This window comes from Gymnodraco acuticeps, unplaced genomic scaffold, assembly GCF_902827175.1.
Source record: "Gymnodraco acuticeps unplaced genomic scaffold, fGymAcu1.1, whole genome shotgun sequence".
In the NCBI taxonomy this organism is placed as follows: Eukaryota; Metazoa; Chordata; class Actinopteri; order Perciformes; family Bathydraconidae; genus Gymnodraco; species Gymnodraco acuticeps.
Genome location: NW_022989752.1, coordinates 906,821 through 921,248, shown reverse-complemented (window position 1 = coordinate 921,248; position 14,428 = coordinate 906,821). Strand labels below are relative to the sequence as shown.

The 14,428-nt window shown below is 40.5% G+C and overlaps 1 protein-coding gene across 1 annotated transcript; it reads left to right on the top strand.

The window, feature by feature from the left end:
* Positions 1 to 10,413: 10,413 nt before the first annotated feature.
* foxd3 (forkhead box D3) lies at positions 10,414 to 12,405 on the top strand. Its single transcript, XM_034210544.1, has one exon. It carries the CDS (start codon positions 10,816 to 10,818, stop codon positions 11,980 to 11,982), a length of 1,167 nt encoding a protein of 388 aa, XP_034066435.1. The 5' UTR covers positions 10,414 to 10,815; the 3' UTR covers positions 11,983 to 12,405.
* Positions 12,406 to 14,428: the final 2,023 nt, after the last annotated feature.

Here is a 14,428-nt window from a genome sequence, read left to right as displayed (position 1 = left end):
CAGAGGGTGACTGGCTGTCTACATGATGTGGCCTGCCGACATGGCCACTTTCATACAGATCATACACTAAAGCCCTCGATTGGTCTCTGTGTGTCATTCAAGCTCGGGGGGGTGTGTGTATGTGTGTCACGAGCGAGCGAGAGAGAAAGCGCGCGCACCGGTTACGTGTATTGTTGTTGTTAGCATCTGGTGCTAGCTAGCTGTGCTAACGGATATCATGAGCTGTCAACAAGGTGGAGGAGAGTCCTCTCCTGTCAGACTGAGAGACTGATAACTACAGCTCAGCCTCAGGTGAGGTAAAGTGTTTAGTTAACTTAGTCTAAGTTCTCTGTGGGTCTCAAACGGTTTGGTCACCATTTATGTAAACACATATTTCCATTTGAAGGGGGAGTGATTAGTAAAATATGGATGAATAATAAAACTAGGTGAAAAAAGGATAAAGATAAACTTTAAAAACGTGTTGAGAGCTAAAACTAGTCTTTGCTGCTGCCTCAAAGAGGAGCAGGGGGGAGAAGAGGAAGACAGGTGAGGCTGATTCAGGAGCCCAGACACGCTCACAACTATAAATGAACCAAAAACAAATAAATAAACAAGTTTCAATGTTTTTTCATATTGGATATGGTATGTTATTGGTTATGGCCATGTTCTTATGAATTTATGATTATTTAAATGTATACAGTTCTGTTTCATATGGGTGTAGTCTCTTTATTTCCCCCTCAAAGTGCACCAGATTGATGCATTTAAGTCCAACATTTAAAAAACAAATCTTACCGGGGGAGCATGCCCCCGGACCCCCCTAACCTAAAATATGTTCACATGGATAGGTTCCTAAATAGATTTGCACTTTTTTTTAAATTAGTAACCCATGTCCATATGTTTATTCTGGGGTAGTAGATTTAAAGTTTAGGGCTATCACTATGGGCAGCAACACTGTAAATATTGACAAATAAATCCAGAAAAATGGCACAAAAGAAAACTGGTAGTGGCCTGGCTGGGTATATAATTGGGTCCACTAACACAAGTCATCTGACAGGAATACCTCTAATTTCTAGTATAGATTGTTTTCATGCTGAATTCTAACATGATAATCACATTTGCTGTTCTAAGTTGCTTTCTCAAGTCCAGTCACATGTTCCCATTAGCCGTTTAGCTTCCCCTTTAGTTCTTGCGTTGAGACATTACATGCCGACACGAGGCAAGCCAAGTGACTATAAACCGCAGCACTTTGATGATTTTGAAACATGTTTAAATTATATCATTAGCTTAATTCCCCACAAGCTCCTTCAGTGAACCAGATGCCACAGGCTGAATCAAAGTCAGATGTTTTGTTTGCAATCAGTATAATAAGTAAAAATAGTACAAATTTAAAGTTTATCCAGCAGTTTCTTTGATCTTTTTGATTATTAAGATTTAAACTCAGGTGGATAAGACTAATCTAAGTGTGGTTAATACACAACTTGGTGATTGATGAATTGTTTATAATGTAGCATATTATATTGATGTATTTTGTGTACATTTTCCATTGGCTGCTTCTGCATGTGGGTTTAAATTGTATATAAAAGATTAAGAATGCATTATTTGTGAACATGCCCAAGGCTGCCAAATATAACTTTAGCACATTTAGATTTGCATCATGGATCACAGATAAGCAAGGAATGTTGCTTGATCATTTTATCAGAAAAAAACATGTGCAGGTCAAAAACAAAGCCATGAGGTACACACACACACACACACACACACACACACACACACACACACACACACACACACACACACACACACACACACACACACACACCCTTGAACTCTCACTGTAAAAAGAAAATCAATCTACGGTTCTATCAGTTACGAGATGTTAGCCCCTTTAAAAGGGAAATCCTCACTGAATTAACTACCGCCTGCAGCGCTGCACGTCCCTGGATGTGTGCACAGTATGCCAATGTTGAGTTGACCAAGTGACCAGCAGAAAGATATTCAGTGTGAGCCCGCTGCCAGGTGCCATTACACTTCTCCGTCCAGCAGAGAAAAGCAGTCCCACAACCCACCATCTGTTCCCAGAATGCCCTCAGCAGCTCACCGCAGTGTCCTTTCTATTCTATTTTGTCATCATAATTAAGGGACTTTTGGTTTGTGTGTGTATACCAAAATCTTGTTGCCATCTTCTGAATAAAATCTTATGTGTGTGGCAAAGTACTTGTGCAAAACAGTCTGACTGATGCAAAAATATGAGACGTTTACTCCAAAAACACTTGTTCTTGTGTCCTAGGAAGAATGCAAAAGGCTACTTACAGATGCACATTTCACATTTACTGTAATGCATTCAGAGGTATAAAAAGGCCTTAGATTACCATTTTAAATTGTCAATGCACAACAGGTCACAGTCGTGCATGCAGAGGGTTCATTTCTGACACTGATTCATATGCAAAGACTGTCTGGGTTTTTATTTTAAAATCCCACAACACTCTGAGCATTGTGGTCACTGTGAAACATATTCCAAACAACCGCCTCCGTCACTTTTCATGCCAACTCTGAGTCATCCTGACTTACACATCCAAGCAACAAGGACCCCCCCCCCCCCCCCAAAAAAAAACCCATCCCTCCTCCGTTTCCTCTGACAACAATATCTGCTTATGATCTGCCTTATGGACAAGCACACAGTCCTCACACAGTCACAGAGCGTGATTTACAACGCAGCCTCAATGTGTGGCGGTAGTGAAAGCCCCCCCACCTCCATCAAAGGCGCTTCCTCCGGCAACCGTGGCAGAGCCCACTGCCTCTGGAGCCCCTCATTATTACATGCGAGGGGGGACTTGTGATCTTTTTAATTATTCTGCACTTCATTTCTATCCCACCATTCAAAACGCAACATGAGAATTGATTGCCTCAAATATCCATCTTTATAATCTCCCCCAGGCCCATAAATTATCCGACTTTGGGGCAGGGCGGACGAGCCGTGCAGGCACAAGCAGATCCCTTTCAGAGCCGAGCAGAGCCTCGTCCCTGTAGTGTGTGGGGGGGGGGCTGCTCCTTTGGCTCGCTGAAAACGGGAGGGAAAAAAAGTACACTTGTTATCTTGTGAACCCTCAAACATGTAAGATAGGAATCTCTTGAATGTCAGCGACAGAAATGGAATTAACAAGAGATCTTTTTATTGTCACAGAAGGTCATTAGGCTGCCAATCGGGGTAATTATGGAAATGATCTCCCCAGCTCTTTGGAATGTTTTCCTGCTTCCATAAGGACTTGAAAGTGTTCAATCAGCCTCTCTCGTGGGAAAGTTCAGCCATAACTGCAAGTGTACCAGCAAAATCAAATTAAGCAAAGAGATTTCATTAGTATTTATAGCCCCGAGGCATTTGTAAAAGTATGGAGCAGCAGAGTAATGTGGGACTGTGGAGGAGAGAATTATTGCTTAATGACAAAGGCCATACCTAGAAGACATACACATAGATAATGAATAGGAGGCATTGATTGCATCTTTAAAGAGGATTCTTGAGGGAATGTAAAATATTGATGCTTGTATGGCTGACTTTGGACTTGGCATGGGTGTGAAGGATGTAACTTTGTTAACACTGTTTGGTTGTTAAGTTTATTATTAAATCATGTTTCGTTTCCTATTTCAAAGTATGACTAAACCCTGGAATATGAGCAAAATCACCTAAGATCAAAGTTTGAGTTTATATATATAGCACCTGACTATATTTACTCAGTACTGTGCTTAAGTATACATTTGAGGTACATATATTAGATTTCCAAATATTTTATGTTTTCAGCCTCTTAAGTTTGTATTTGCTGTTTTCTTCTATTAAATTACACTGAACTGAATCTTTTTGAGGATTTGACTTCTTTGACTGTTCCTTCACACTGTTAATCTGACTGAGACCACACATGCTCAAAGTTGATCTGAAATGAGTCATGAATGTTTTCAGAAAAAAAACAAGAACATGCTTATGAAATATATCTGTCAGTAACAGAGAGGGACATTGAAATTGAAATTAAAAGTGTAAATGATAACATTTGCAACTAGTTTCACACATGTATAGTATATTTTGAATATGAAAATAACTCCTGGGTAAATAGAATGTGTTACTGATAGATTCCAATATAAAAATGTCACTATGACTGGCAGTCATTTTTTGGTATCACACATTTTCTTAGATTTTATGTTATATATGCAAATCAGCCACTATTCAGTGCTATTTTTGGTTCATTTAGGATAAACGTACAGACACAAATAGACAAAACAAGTACAAATAAACACCTAAATGTGTATTTCAGATGTTTTTTTCTCCGCTTCTATGAAAGAAGACGTAGAAGCAAAATAGTCCAGAATTGACCAGTGCATAAAAAACTAGGATTTGCCTGGGGTGTCTTGCTATAAAAACCCAATGTTATAAGATAACACCAACCCAGGGAAAAATAACGCTTTTGTAAAGCTAACCTCATATTGTGTCTGTTATTGACCAGATTTTTGACCCTGCAGTTTTTGGACAGAATGATGTTGAGTGTAAGAACATTATTTGAATCTTGAAGAATAAAAGTCTATTGAGTTTTAAAATAAAATATCTTATTTAGTATATATACAACAATGGATTAGGTGAGACCAAATATACACCTTTATATTTCCCTTTGTCTAATAAATCACGTCATTGTCTGCATTAGAGATTCAAGACGAAATGAAATGAAGTCAGAGAGCTATGTGCACTAAATTGCAACACCTGATTTGAATCATTGGGTCTATTCAGTCCACTTAACCTCAGCGTAATTGACAATTTAAAGGTGCAATCCTTAATTTCAAGAGACAGCACAACGACTTTGATTAGATTGTGGGATATGCACTTCCCCTCTGGATTAACAGACAAGGGCACTTTTTATTAAGCAAATAAGGGGATGGTGGGGATGCTACACATTAGAGGAGAAACATGGTTTTAAGATGAATTAGATAATGTGCGATAACATCAGGCCTTCATGTGAATAAAGCACATTATAGACTAAGAGTGATGTTAATTTGAAATCTTTAGGATATATTGTAAAATATGACCTTTTTAAACATCTTGACAGATTATGTGAAGGAATATTATTATGGGCAGGGCAGGCAGGGATGTAGGAGGTAATTTAGTGTGATGTTACATGTATATGCATCAATAGGCAAGGGGATATTGAGTTCAGGGGTCACACTGGCTGAGACTTTCCTTTAGATGTCAATTATGTGAAAAGCTGCTTAGATTAGTGCAGGGGAGTCACAACATGAATCAAATTGGACACCTTTTATGAAAACCATGCAGGATTTTAATGTGGATATGTTTTTTGTACACAAGTTATAAGGTTTCCTGTTGGATAGATATTGTAACATACAAGATTTCCTGAAAGCGATTTTTAGATAATTTCAATCGATTTTCGTTGGATTTTTCTCCATATATTAAACACCACCACTAACACCCTTGGCAGTATTAGCATTGTTTACTATCGTTTTATGCAGACAAAGACGTGGTGCAAAACCAGGCTGCCTGTGTTTTGACACCGTGCTAAATGCCTGCTATTGGGCCAATTTGCACTGTTTACAACCTGAATCGCTACCCTCTCACAACACGGTGATATACTGATGTGCATTTTTCCAGCCTCAATCTGAATGACAAAAAGCTTACAAACTGGGTGACATTGCAAGTACTTAACAAGTACACATTGGCATGGTAATCCGGCTGCATTTAGCGGGAGGTGTCAATTTCCCACCAGCACCCGCGAGCAGCCGCAGCCTCCCCGGGGGCCTCCAGCTGACGGACAGCCGGAGGAGAGGCGAGGCGGCCGGGTGGAGGGGCTGCGAGGGGACGGTGCAGTGATTTCAGGGATTTGCGGATTTGGGCAAACAATTATCATTTTGATTAATTCTGAGTAAAATATGTGTTTGTACCGTCTTGCAAAAATATTCAACTGTGATTTAATAATTGTTTACCTTATTCTGAGCTTGTTTTTACGTTTGATAAGATTGTATATAATTATTGTTACAAACTAATTATATTTAAATAATCTACCTTTACAAAATTATTTACCTTAGATTCTCCATTATATTTACCCTAATGATGGATGGGATTTGATATGTGACCATTTGTGTAATATTTTGTTGTTAATGTATTAGGGTACTTATCATAAATCTCCACATTATAAATCCAGAAGTTTTTTTATAGACAGCCATCATAATCATTCATTATAATCTAAAACAATTAGGGAAATGTACAGAACAACATACAAGGCCGCAGGGGAGCCTGGAAATGTATTTTAGGCCCTACTGCCCATCAAAAATATTGAATATGAATATTCAATATAGACAACCACTGACCCAAGTGTCCAGTTGTTCTCGGATTCTGTTAACTCTGTCCGTTTCTGAAATAAGTTATATATTTGTTCTGCAGCTGCTACAGCAGAAACACCTGCAGACAAGAAGGTTAATCAACTTACTTTCTTCAATTTAAACTTGCTATATCTATATATATTTTTCAAAGCTCATCATAATATAATTGATCTCTTCCCAAAAATATGAACAAAACGAACAAAATCTAAAAAGTGTGTTAAAACGTGAGTCCTTATCACCTGCTGCAATCTGCTGCATGCATGGTGTCTTTACAGACGCGTCAAATAGATGTGACTTCAGACAACAGGAAATCAGACTCGTGGATCAGTGTCGTGTTTTGGGGCTCTTTGTGCTCTGTTGTGTAGGAGAGATGTGCTCCGGCTGATCCTGCAGGTTAAAAATGGGCTCCATCATTTTGTTTGACAGACGCTCGCAGGTTGATAGAGTGGATTCCTTGAGAAGAGCTGAAAATGGTGATTTCCAAAAAAACGAATCAGTCTTCCTTCTAGGGTTTTTCACGATCCACATGATCAACCATGACACATTAAATTCTAGGAAAATATTTAAATAATTTGATTGTTTCCCAGCTGACTGAAGTGTGGTTCACAGATTTGTGAATTGTTTTAATTTTTGGAGAACATCTTGTCTTTATTAAATCTGACAAGGTGAAGATTTGGTTACATTGTGTAACATAATTAACATAATGGTCGTGATTACAGGCGCGCTAACAATGCCATTAATTTATCATATCGTTTTACTAGCTGCTGCCCCCAACTGCCCTCTCACCTAATTAATTAAACGAGTTGCCTTTCAGAAATCTGCTTTTACAAACAGCTGATTTCGATGCAAGAGACAGTGTTTTCGAATTGTAATTATTTCTGGCATCACTTATCATATGAAGATATGATGTACAATATCATGTTTGTGTTATCTGAATTAATGGACGCTTTGATAACAACGAGTATTTGAATAAAATGTATTTGAATGACTAATAATTAAATTCTACTTTTTTTTTTGATTGAAATTACAGTTTAAATATTCTATGGTTGACATAAGAGATATTCCTAATCTAAATGAGTACCACACATATTCAGTGCAGAAGAAATCCAAAGATTAAAGTCCCATATTTGTACTTTTTACATTTGGTCTTAATTCTTATATTAATTCACAATATAACGTGCCCTTAGTAATCATGTGGTTGCATAGAAGGAGAATACAAAAAACACGTAACAATAATGCACTATTTTCAAATGTTCTCAAAGATATATCAATATGTTGATCATTTAAACTGCCACTTTGATTCTTGTCTGAAACCCTCACCCTGCTGAAGTGTCTTTGAGCAAACCCTCGCCCTCTTATGCAGGTGACCCTGACCTCTGACCCCTGAGAGACATGATGAGTACACAGGGGGGACAGAGAGAGAGAAAAGGCCTCGCTCTCAGGAATCAGCAGAGCGTCACATTATTATGATCACAATTATTTGTTCGGTGACCTTGCAGGTAGTTTGCAGGGATCACATGTGGAGACTGTTTCCTCTCCATCACCTGAGCTGTTGCTGCCTCCTCTCTTCTCTCGGTCCCTCTAATGGTTTCATGCAGGAGCGAGTAGGCTTATTATACTAAAAGGTTTTGTCGCGCTAAGCCGTGCATGTGTGCTTAAAACGTACATTTCATTAACAAACTGCGGAGGTATAAAAGCGGATTTATGAGGCTTCAAAAGATCACAGGAAGGACGGGTTTGAAACCCCCTCTCGGTGCTGTTGCAGGCAGGTTATATCAGCAGTTACGCCGCCTTTCACACAACACTGCGACTCAGGGATTTATTTTTAAAGGAGGCTGGCAGCACCTGTGTCGGCACACACACACACACACACACACACACACACACACACACACACACACACACACACACACACACACACACACACACACACACACACACACACACACACACACACACACACACACACACACACACACACACACACACACACACACACACACACACAGGGAAAGGGAGAGAAGTGTGTTAAAACAGTGGCTATATGACCTTCGCATTCCTAAAAAAATTCTTCAAATTAGGAGACATGCATGGGCCATAAAACTCTTTTATTTTGCAGCTAACAATTCTGCGTTTTTTATATGCACCCACAATGAGGGTTTCGCTACATAAGGTATAGACTTATATTGCCCAACAGGAATGCATGATAATGGTCCAATCAGAAAAGGAAAGCAACTTTTCGTTTAGAACAAAATCCTCTCAAACAAACAACCTTGAAAAGGGGGATTTATCTCCGATTAATGAGCCTGAAAAAGCAAGAAAGATAAACCTGCCTAACTCACACACGCCCTGCGGATAAGCAGGATAAAAGTTGATGTAGACTCTGGTTTCATCTGCTAAGTAGTCCGTATTGACGGACCTGCGGATCACACAGGTCACCGAGAGATTAACACAAGGAGAGTCTAATCGCAGGACACGTTTTCCTCCTTTGACCCATACGCGCATTATTAATGATAGCGTTTGATTAAACCCACTTTCAACCGGAGAGCAGAGGTGGCGGAGGTTGCGCGTGAAGCAGCACCTCTGTGCACTGCTAAAGGCAATTGATTGGCACTCCCCAAACTGCAAGACACAAGAATAACATTGAAGGGATTTTAAAGCAAAAATATATAAATACATTTATGAAAATGTGCTTTAAATAAAAACACATTCGATTTTCTTCATGTGAGAAAAGTAATTACTTTTAATTATGGCATAAAGAGTTGTCGTGTGAATTATTTAAATGTAGTAATATCAATAGTAATATGAATACTAGGATACTTTCTAAATTATAATCTTCTCTGCCATGGTGTCTTAATTGAACATAAATGACCATATGAAAAATAATCGTTAATACAACCTCATTTGCAATAGTTATATTTTAATGTATTCAAATAAAGCTATTTCACAAATAACTGCTTTGTGCTGATTATAGATATTTTCATTAACCTGCTACAAGACTTCCGATAAAATCAATTGAACGTTTAAATTGCTTTTGTCACATCGGAATATCTCTGCATTTAATGTAGGCTATATATTGTTAATTTAGGGCACATGTCTTCAGTCGCTTTGAACGTTAGCTGAAATACGGACTCTTCTCTTAGCCCTCCCAAAGGTTCTCACGCAGCGGAGAAAGCCTCTGTGTTGGATCCGACATCCTCTCCCCGATCCCCACTCACCTTCATGCTTTGAATAAATGCTCTCTTTGCATTCACCCGCTGACCGCATTTCCTACTTTTTTCAAATGTAAATTCGGACAATGATTGGGGTCGTTAGCACCTCTTCCAAACTCTTAAGGACATTCTGTATTCTCTCCTTTCATTGTGCTGCCGCATGCTGCTATACCGCTGCTGCTCAATATTCTTCCCACCTTCTGCTAATCCTGCGGGAATAAATAGACTTGAATTCATGCTTTGCATTTGCAGCTTGGATCTGAACGGCGAGCAGTGAAGCTCGAAATCAATGCATGCATGCACCAAAAAAAGTAAATAAAAATGGTAAACGCTTACGCATTGACAAAGTCTCCAAAAACACTGACATGCACGGGGAATGGTTTAGAATTAGTACAAACACACTCATAAATGCACAATGTCACAGTTTAAAAAGCAAATAGAAAACATAAGCTAAGGGCTCAGAGAACTTAGCTGTCGTCGTCTCCTTTCTGCAGCTTTCAATAGAGTTTGTATTAGCAAAGTTAAAGGTTTGGATTGTTTTTACGCAGCCACGTTAATGCGCATCAGATCTTTCAATCATGCAGGCCAATTTCCTCTCCCCCTCCTCCTCCTCCCTCTGCCCCCGTTAAATGGTCTATGACGGACGAACACAAAAATCAACGGAAAGCAGCATTGCTGATGTCCCATTGTTGACAAATCCATGAAACAACTCCAGTTTGCATGGTTTAACAGAGAGGAGAGGAGGGTGGAGGGAGGGACGAGAGGAGAGGAGAGGAGAGGGGGCGTCTGTCGTCACCAAACCACGTGTCCTCCACTGATAGTATATCTTATACTGGGAAAAGTAATCTATCAGACAGTCCTTTTAAAAGCTCGGGCCTTTAAAAGCAGCATGTGTCATCTCGACTTGGTTCTCCAAATATCACTCCTGTAGGAAATATACGCACCGAGAAGGGACGTCGGAGCGCGAGACATCTCCAAACAACTTCGAGGCAAGACGCGCAGCTTTACACAGGCCTGCTCACTTACCGAGTGGAGAAATATTTGAAGAAGTTGAAGTTTCGTTTGCTTGACTGGCTTGCTGCCGGTTCAACCGTCGTTTAGATTATTTTGGAGACACCGGATCTCTTGACAGGGGCGAACAGAAGTCCAGCAGACCCGCCGTGTGTGCGCACTGCCCGCGCTGCTCTCACCTACAACTTCACACCCGGCTGCTCGGCTGTTTTGGCTCCGCTCGACTTTAGTGTGAGGAAGCCGTGAGATGACCCTGTCTGGAGGCAGCGAAAGAGCCAGCGACATGTCCGGCCAAACTGTGCTCACAGCGGAGGACGTGGATATCGACGTGGTGGGCGAGGGAGACGAGGACTGCATGGAGAGGAGGGACAGCGACTGCGACAGCCCGGTGGGAGGCATCCTGCACGACCTCCGAGGAGAAGCGGGCGACGAGGACATGGAAGATGAAATTGAGGTGGAGAAGGAGGAGACGGGGTCTGGTGGAGGGAGTCCGTGCTGCGAGAGCTCCGGGGAGGGAGAGACGGGCACTAAGGGAGAGGGTCAGGACCAGAGCTCCACGGGAGGAGGGATCCAGAAGCCCAAAAACAGCCTGGTAAAGCCGCCTTATTCCTACATCGCCCTCATCACCATGTCCATCCTGCAGAGCCCCCAGAAGAAGCTCACCCTCAGCGGCATCTGCGAGTTCATCAGCAGCCGCTTCCCCTATTACCGGGAGAAGTTCCCGGCGTGGCAAAACTCCATTCGCCACAACTTGTCACTCAACGACTGCTTCGTGAAAATCCCCCGGGAGCCCGGCAACCCCGGCAAGGGCAACTACTGGACCCTGGACCCGGCTTCTGAGGACATGTTTGACAACGGCAGCTTCCTCAGGAGGAGGAAAAGGTTCAAGAGAGTTCAGCCGGACATGCTCAGGGACCAGACCGCGCTCATGATGCAGAGTTTCGGTGCGTACAGCCTCGGGGGCCCCTACGGGAGGCACTATGGCATCCACCCGGCTTATGCCCATCCGGCTATGCAGTACCAGTACATGCCGCCTATGGGTCACATGCTGCCCCCGGGTGTCCCTCTGATGTCCTCCGCGGAGCTGAACAGAAAAGCGTTCAACTCCCAGCTCAGCCCGAGTCTGCAGCTCCAGCTCAACAGCCTGAGCACGGCGTCCATGATCAAATCTGAGCCTTCGAACAGACCGTCTTTCAGTATAGAGAACATCATCGGGGTGTCCAGCGCCTCCTCGGTGTCCCCGGCCTTCCTGCGGCCTCCGGTCACCGTGCAGTCGGCCCTGCTGAGCGCGCAGTCCCTCTCTCTGTCCCGGACCTCCGCCGGGCTCTCTCCCATCCTCAGCGTGCCGTCAAATCTCCTCTCTGGACATGTTTTACCCTCAGCAGCGGCGGTGTCCAAGTGGCCTTCACAATGACTTTAAAGCCAGATAAATAGACTCTTATTATTTTTATATAGAGACATTATTACGGGGGGAGTGTGATCAGCACAAATCAATAACACTGGACTCGGTAGCAAAGACTGTTGAAACAGAGACTAAAAGAAAAAGAAGATTTTTCTGTACAGGTAATATTTGTAAATATTTGTAAAAAGAAGAATGATTGTACCTGTCTTTTTTTGGTTGCTGTTTGAGATCTGTGATAATTATTTTACATTTTTCTTTTTTGTAGCGTATCAGAGCTCAACTGGATACAATTGTGTTTCGTTTTCATACAAGACACAAACAAGCTCTGAAAAACAGTCTGTTTATAATTAAAAAAACAAATATATGTAATTCTATGTAGCTATATTGTGTTGTAAACTGAATTTATTTGTAAATAAATCTAAAACAGAATTAAAACCATTTTTTCATTATTAACATTCATGAATCGTTTGATGGCAGACTTATTTCTAGAAAAACAATATTGTTTTAAAACCCTCTCACGCTATAAAGGCACAGTAAAATAATATGAAAGTCCATTTTAATTTGACATGAAGGATAGTTATTTTTAAATATTCTTATCCAGTGCATATTGTGTGATTACATGTACTAATACAAATCAATTTCAGGCTTAATAATTAGCCTATTAATATCATCCAATTTTAACGATGTTTAAAGTCTGTTTTTGTAAAGTTACATTTTAATATTTGTATTAATTATACTATTCTAAATAATTGTCTGGACGAGACATTGAATTACGTTTGAACCTTTTCAGTATTCGATGTTTTCCAAGCTTGGAATTGCAGCTTTATTATAAGATCTACAAATTATTTTTAGACAAACAAACAAAGAAAAAATTAAAGGAACAAAAAGGACTCAGATGTATAGTCTGTCTATATGGATTCAACATTTTAAATTGATGTTAAAAGAGGGGATCATCGTATAAATGGGAAGTCGTTATACATCCTGAGATTTAATGCAAATAAACCAGTGTGTCTCTCAAGACAGGCTTTTTGCAGAGGGGTTACGTAGTTAATATAACATCATATTTTTAAATACAAATATATACACTTATAGGCCCGAATAATAAGACAACCTAATTGTTTAAAATATATATATTTACGGTTGTTTTCTTTGTAATGATCTCTGACTGGAGGTCAGGCTTTAATCCACCATTACATCACTGCTAGTGTCGTTTTACAGGATATTCTGCGGCTTGGCTTCTATAAAGGTAACAGCTTCGCAGTTGTGTCTGGCTAATCACTTTTACACAAACAGCAAATGGTGATCGGGTTGGTGCGTGTGTGTACGTGTGTGTTTGAGGGGGGGTTACAGGCGCTATATTTATCTGATCCCCATGAGAAAGAGAAAGGAGCCTCTCTGCTTCAATTCACTTTCAGACACCGAAGAAGGTGCTGATGATGCAAAAGGCTGCTCCAATGTCACCATGGCATTTCTTTCATTCATTCTCATTATACTGGGCTATTATTATTGCCCTCATTCTATTATCAACAGAAGCATATGTAGCCTGAAGTATTTATTGTATGACATAATTCGTTTGAATGCAAAACCAAACTCGTTTGACACATAAATAAAACGAAATACAGATGTAAAAATCATCTTAGCCATTACCATGTTTTCCCACATTTTAAATCAAGGAGGTATTAAATATCAACACTCATACAGTTTAAGGAGACATGCACATGACGTCCAGGCACCAGGGGTCTCAGTGTGCAGCATATAATTCAGATTAAAAGGTGTATAGAAAGCAATGTGGAATTTGGTCTTTTTTGGGAAGTAGGCTATTGAAAAATAAATCCCCCCAAAAATGTACCAAAGTAAATACAAAATAAAACTTGATTATCACGTTTATAATTGTCATTTAAATGCTGTCTCTGTTTTATTTGCTTCCTGTGAAGTAACGGGTTCAGCCTCCACTAAGCTCTCATGCTCTCATGCGTTAGAGAGCCCGCGGTAAACTGCAGTGTGATGTCTCTGTGTGTTTGCATGATGCTGCACCGGGAGCACCGTGAGGCCGCAGGCTGACACCTCCAGCCCCGCGAGGAGAGGATAGCCGCCAGGGGGCGTTCACTGACACGCAGGGCTTTTCATTAGGGGTATCAAAAATCTGAGAAATATTTAGGAAGACACATCAACCTGAAAAGATGAAGGATAGACCTTCCCATACATTCCATTACATCTTTTATTTTTATTTTGTCTAATAATTACGATGGTGTAAACCTTATAAACATATTTAAATAAGAATTTGCAGAATTGAAGGGACACTGAGTTCAGTTGTTTCTTTTAGTTATTATTTTAATATGATGATGATCGAAATATGGTAGATATTTGTATCTGCCCGTCTCAGTAATCACAGTACCTCTAATGCTTTATCCTGGTGAAGACCGATTTCACTGAAGATGTTAATGTTAATAAGATTGAT

Coding starts and splice junctions, on each gene's coding strand:
- foxd3 (XM_034210544.1), top strand. CDS start 10,816: ATGACCCTGTCTGGAGGCAGCGAAAGAGCCAGCGACATGTCCGGCCAA.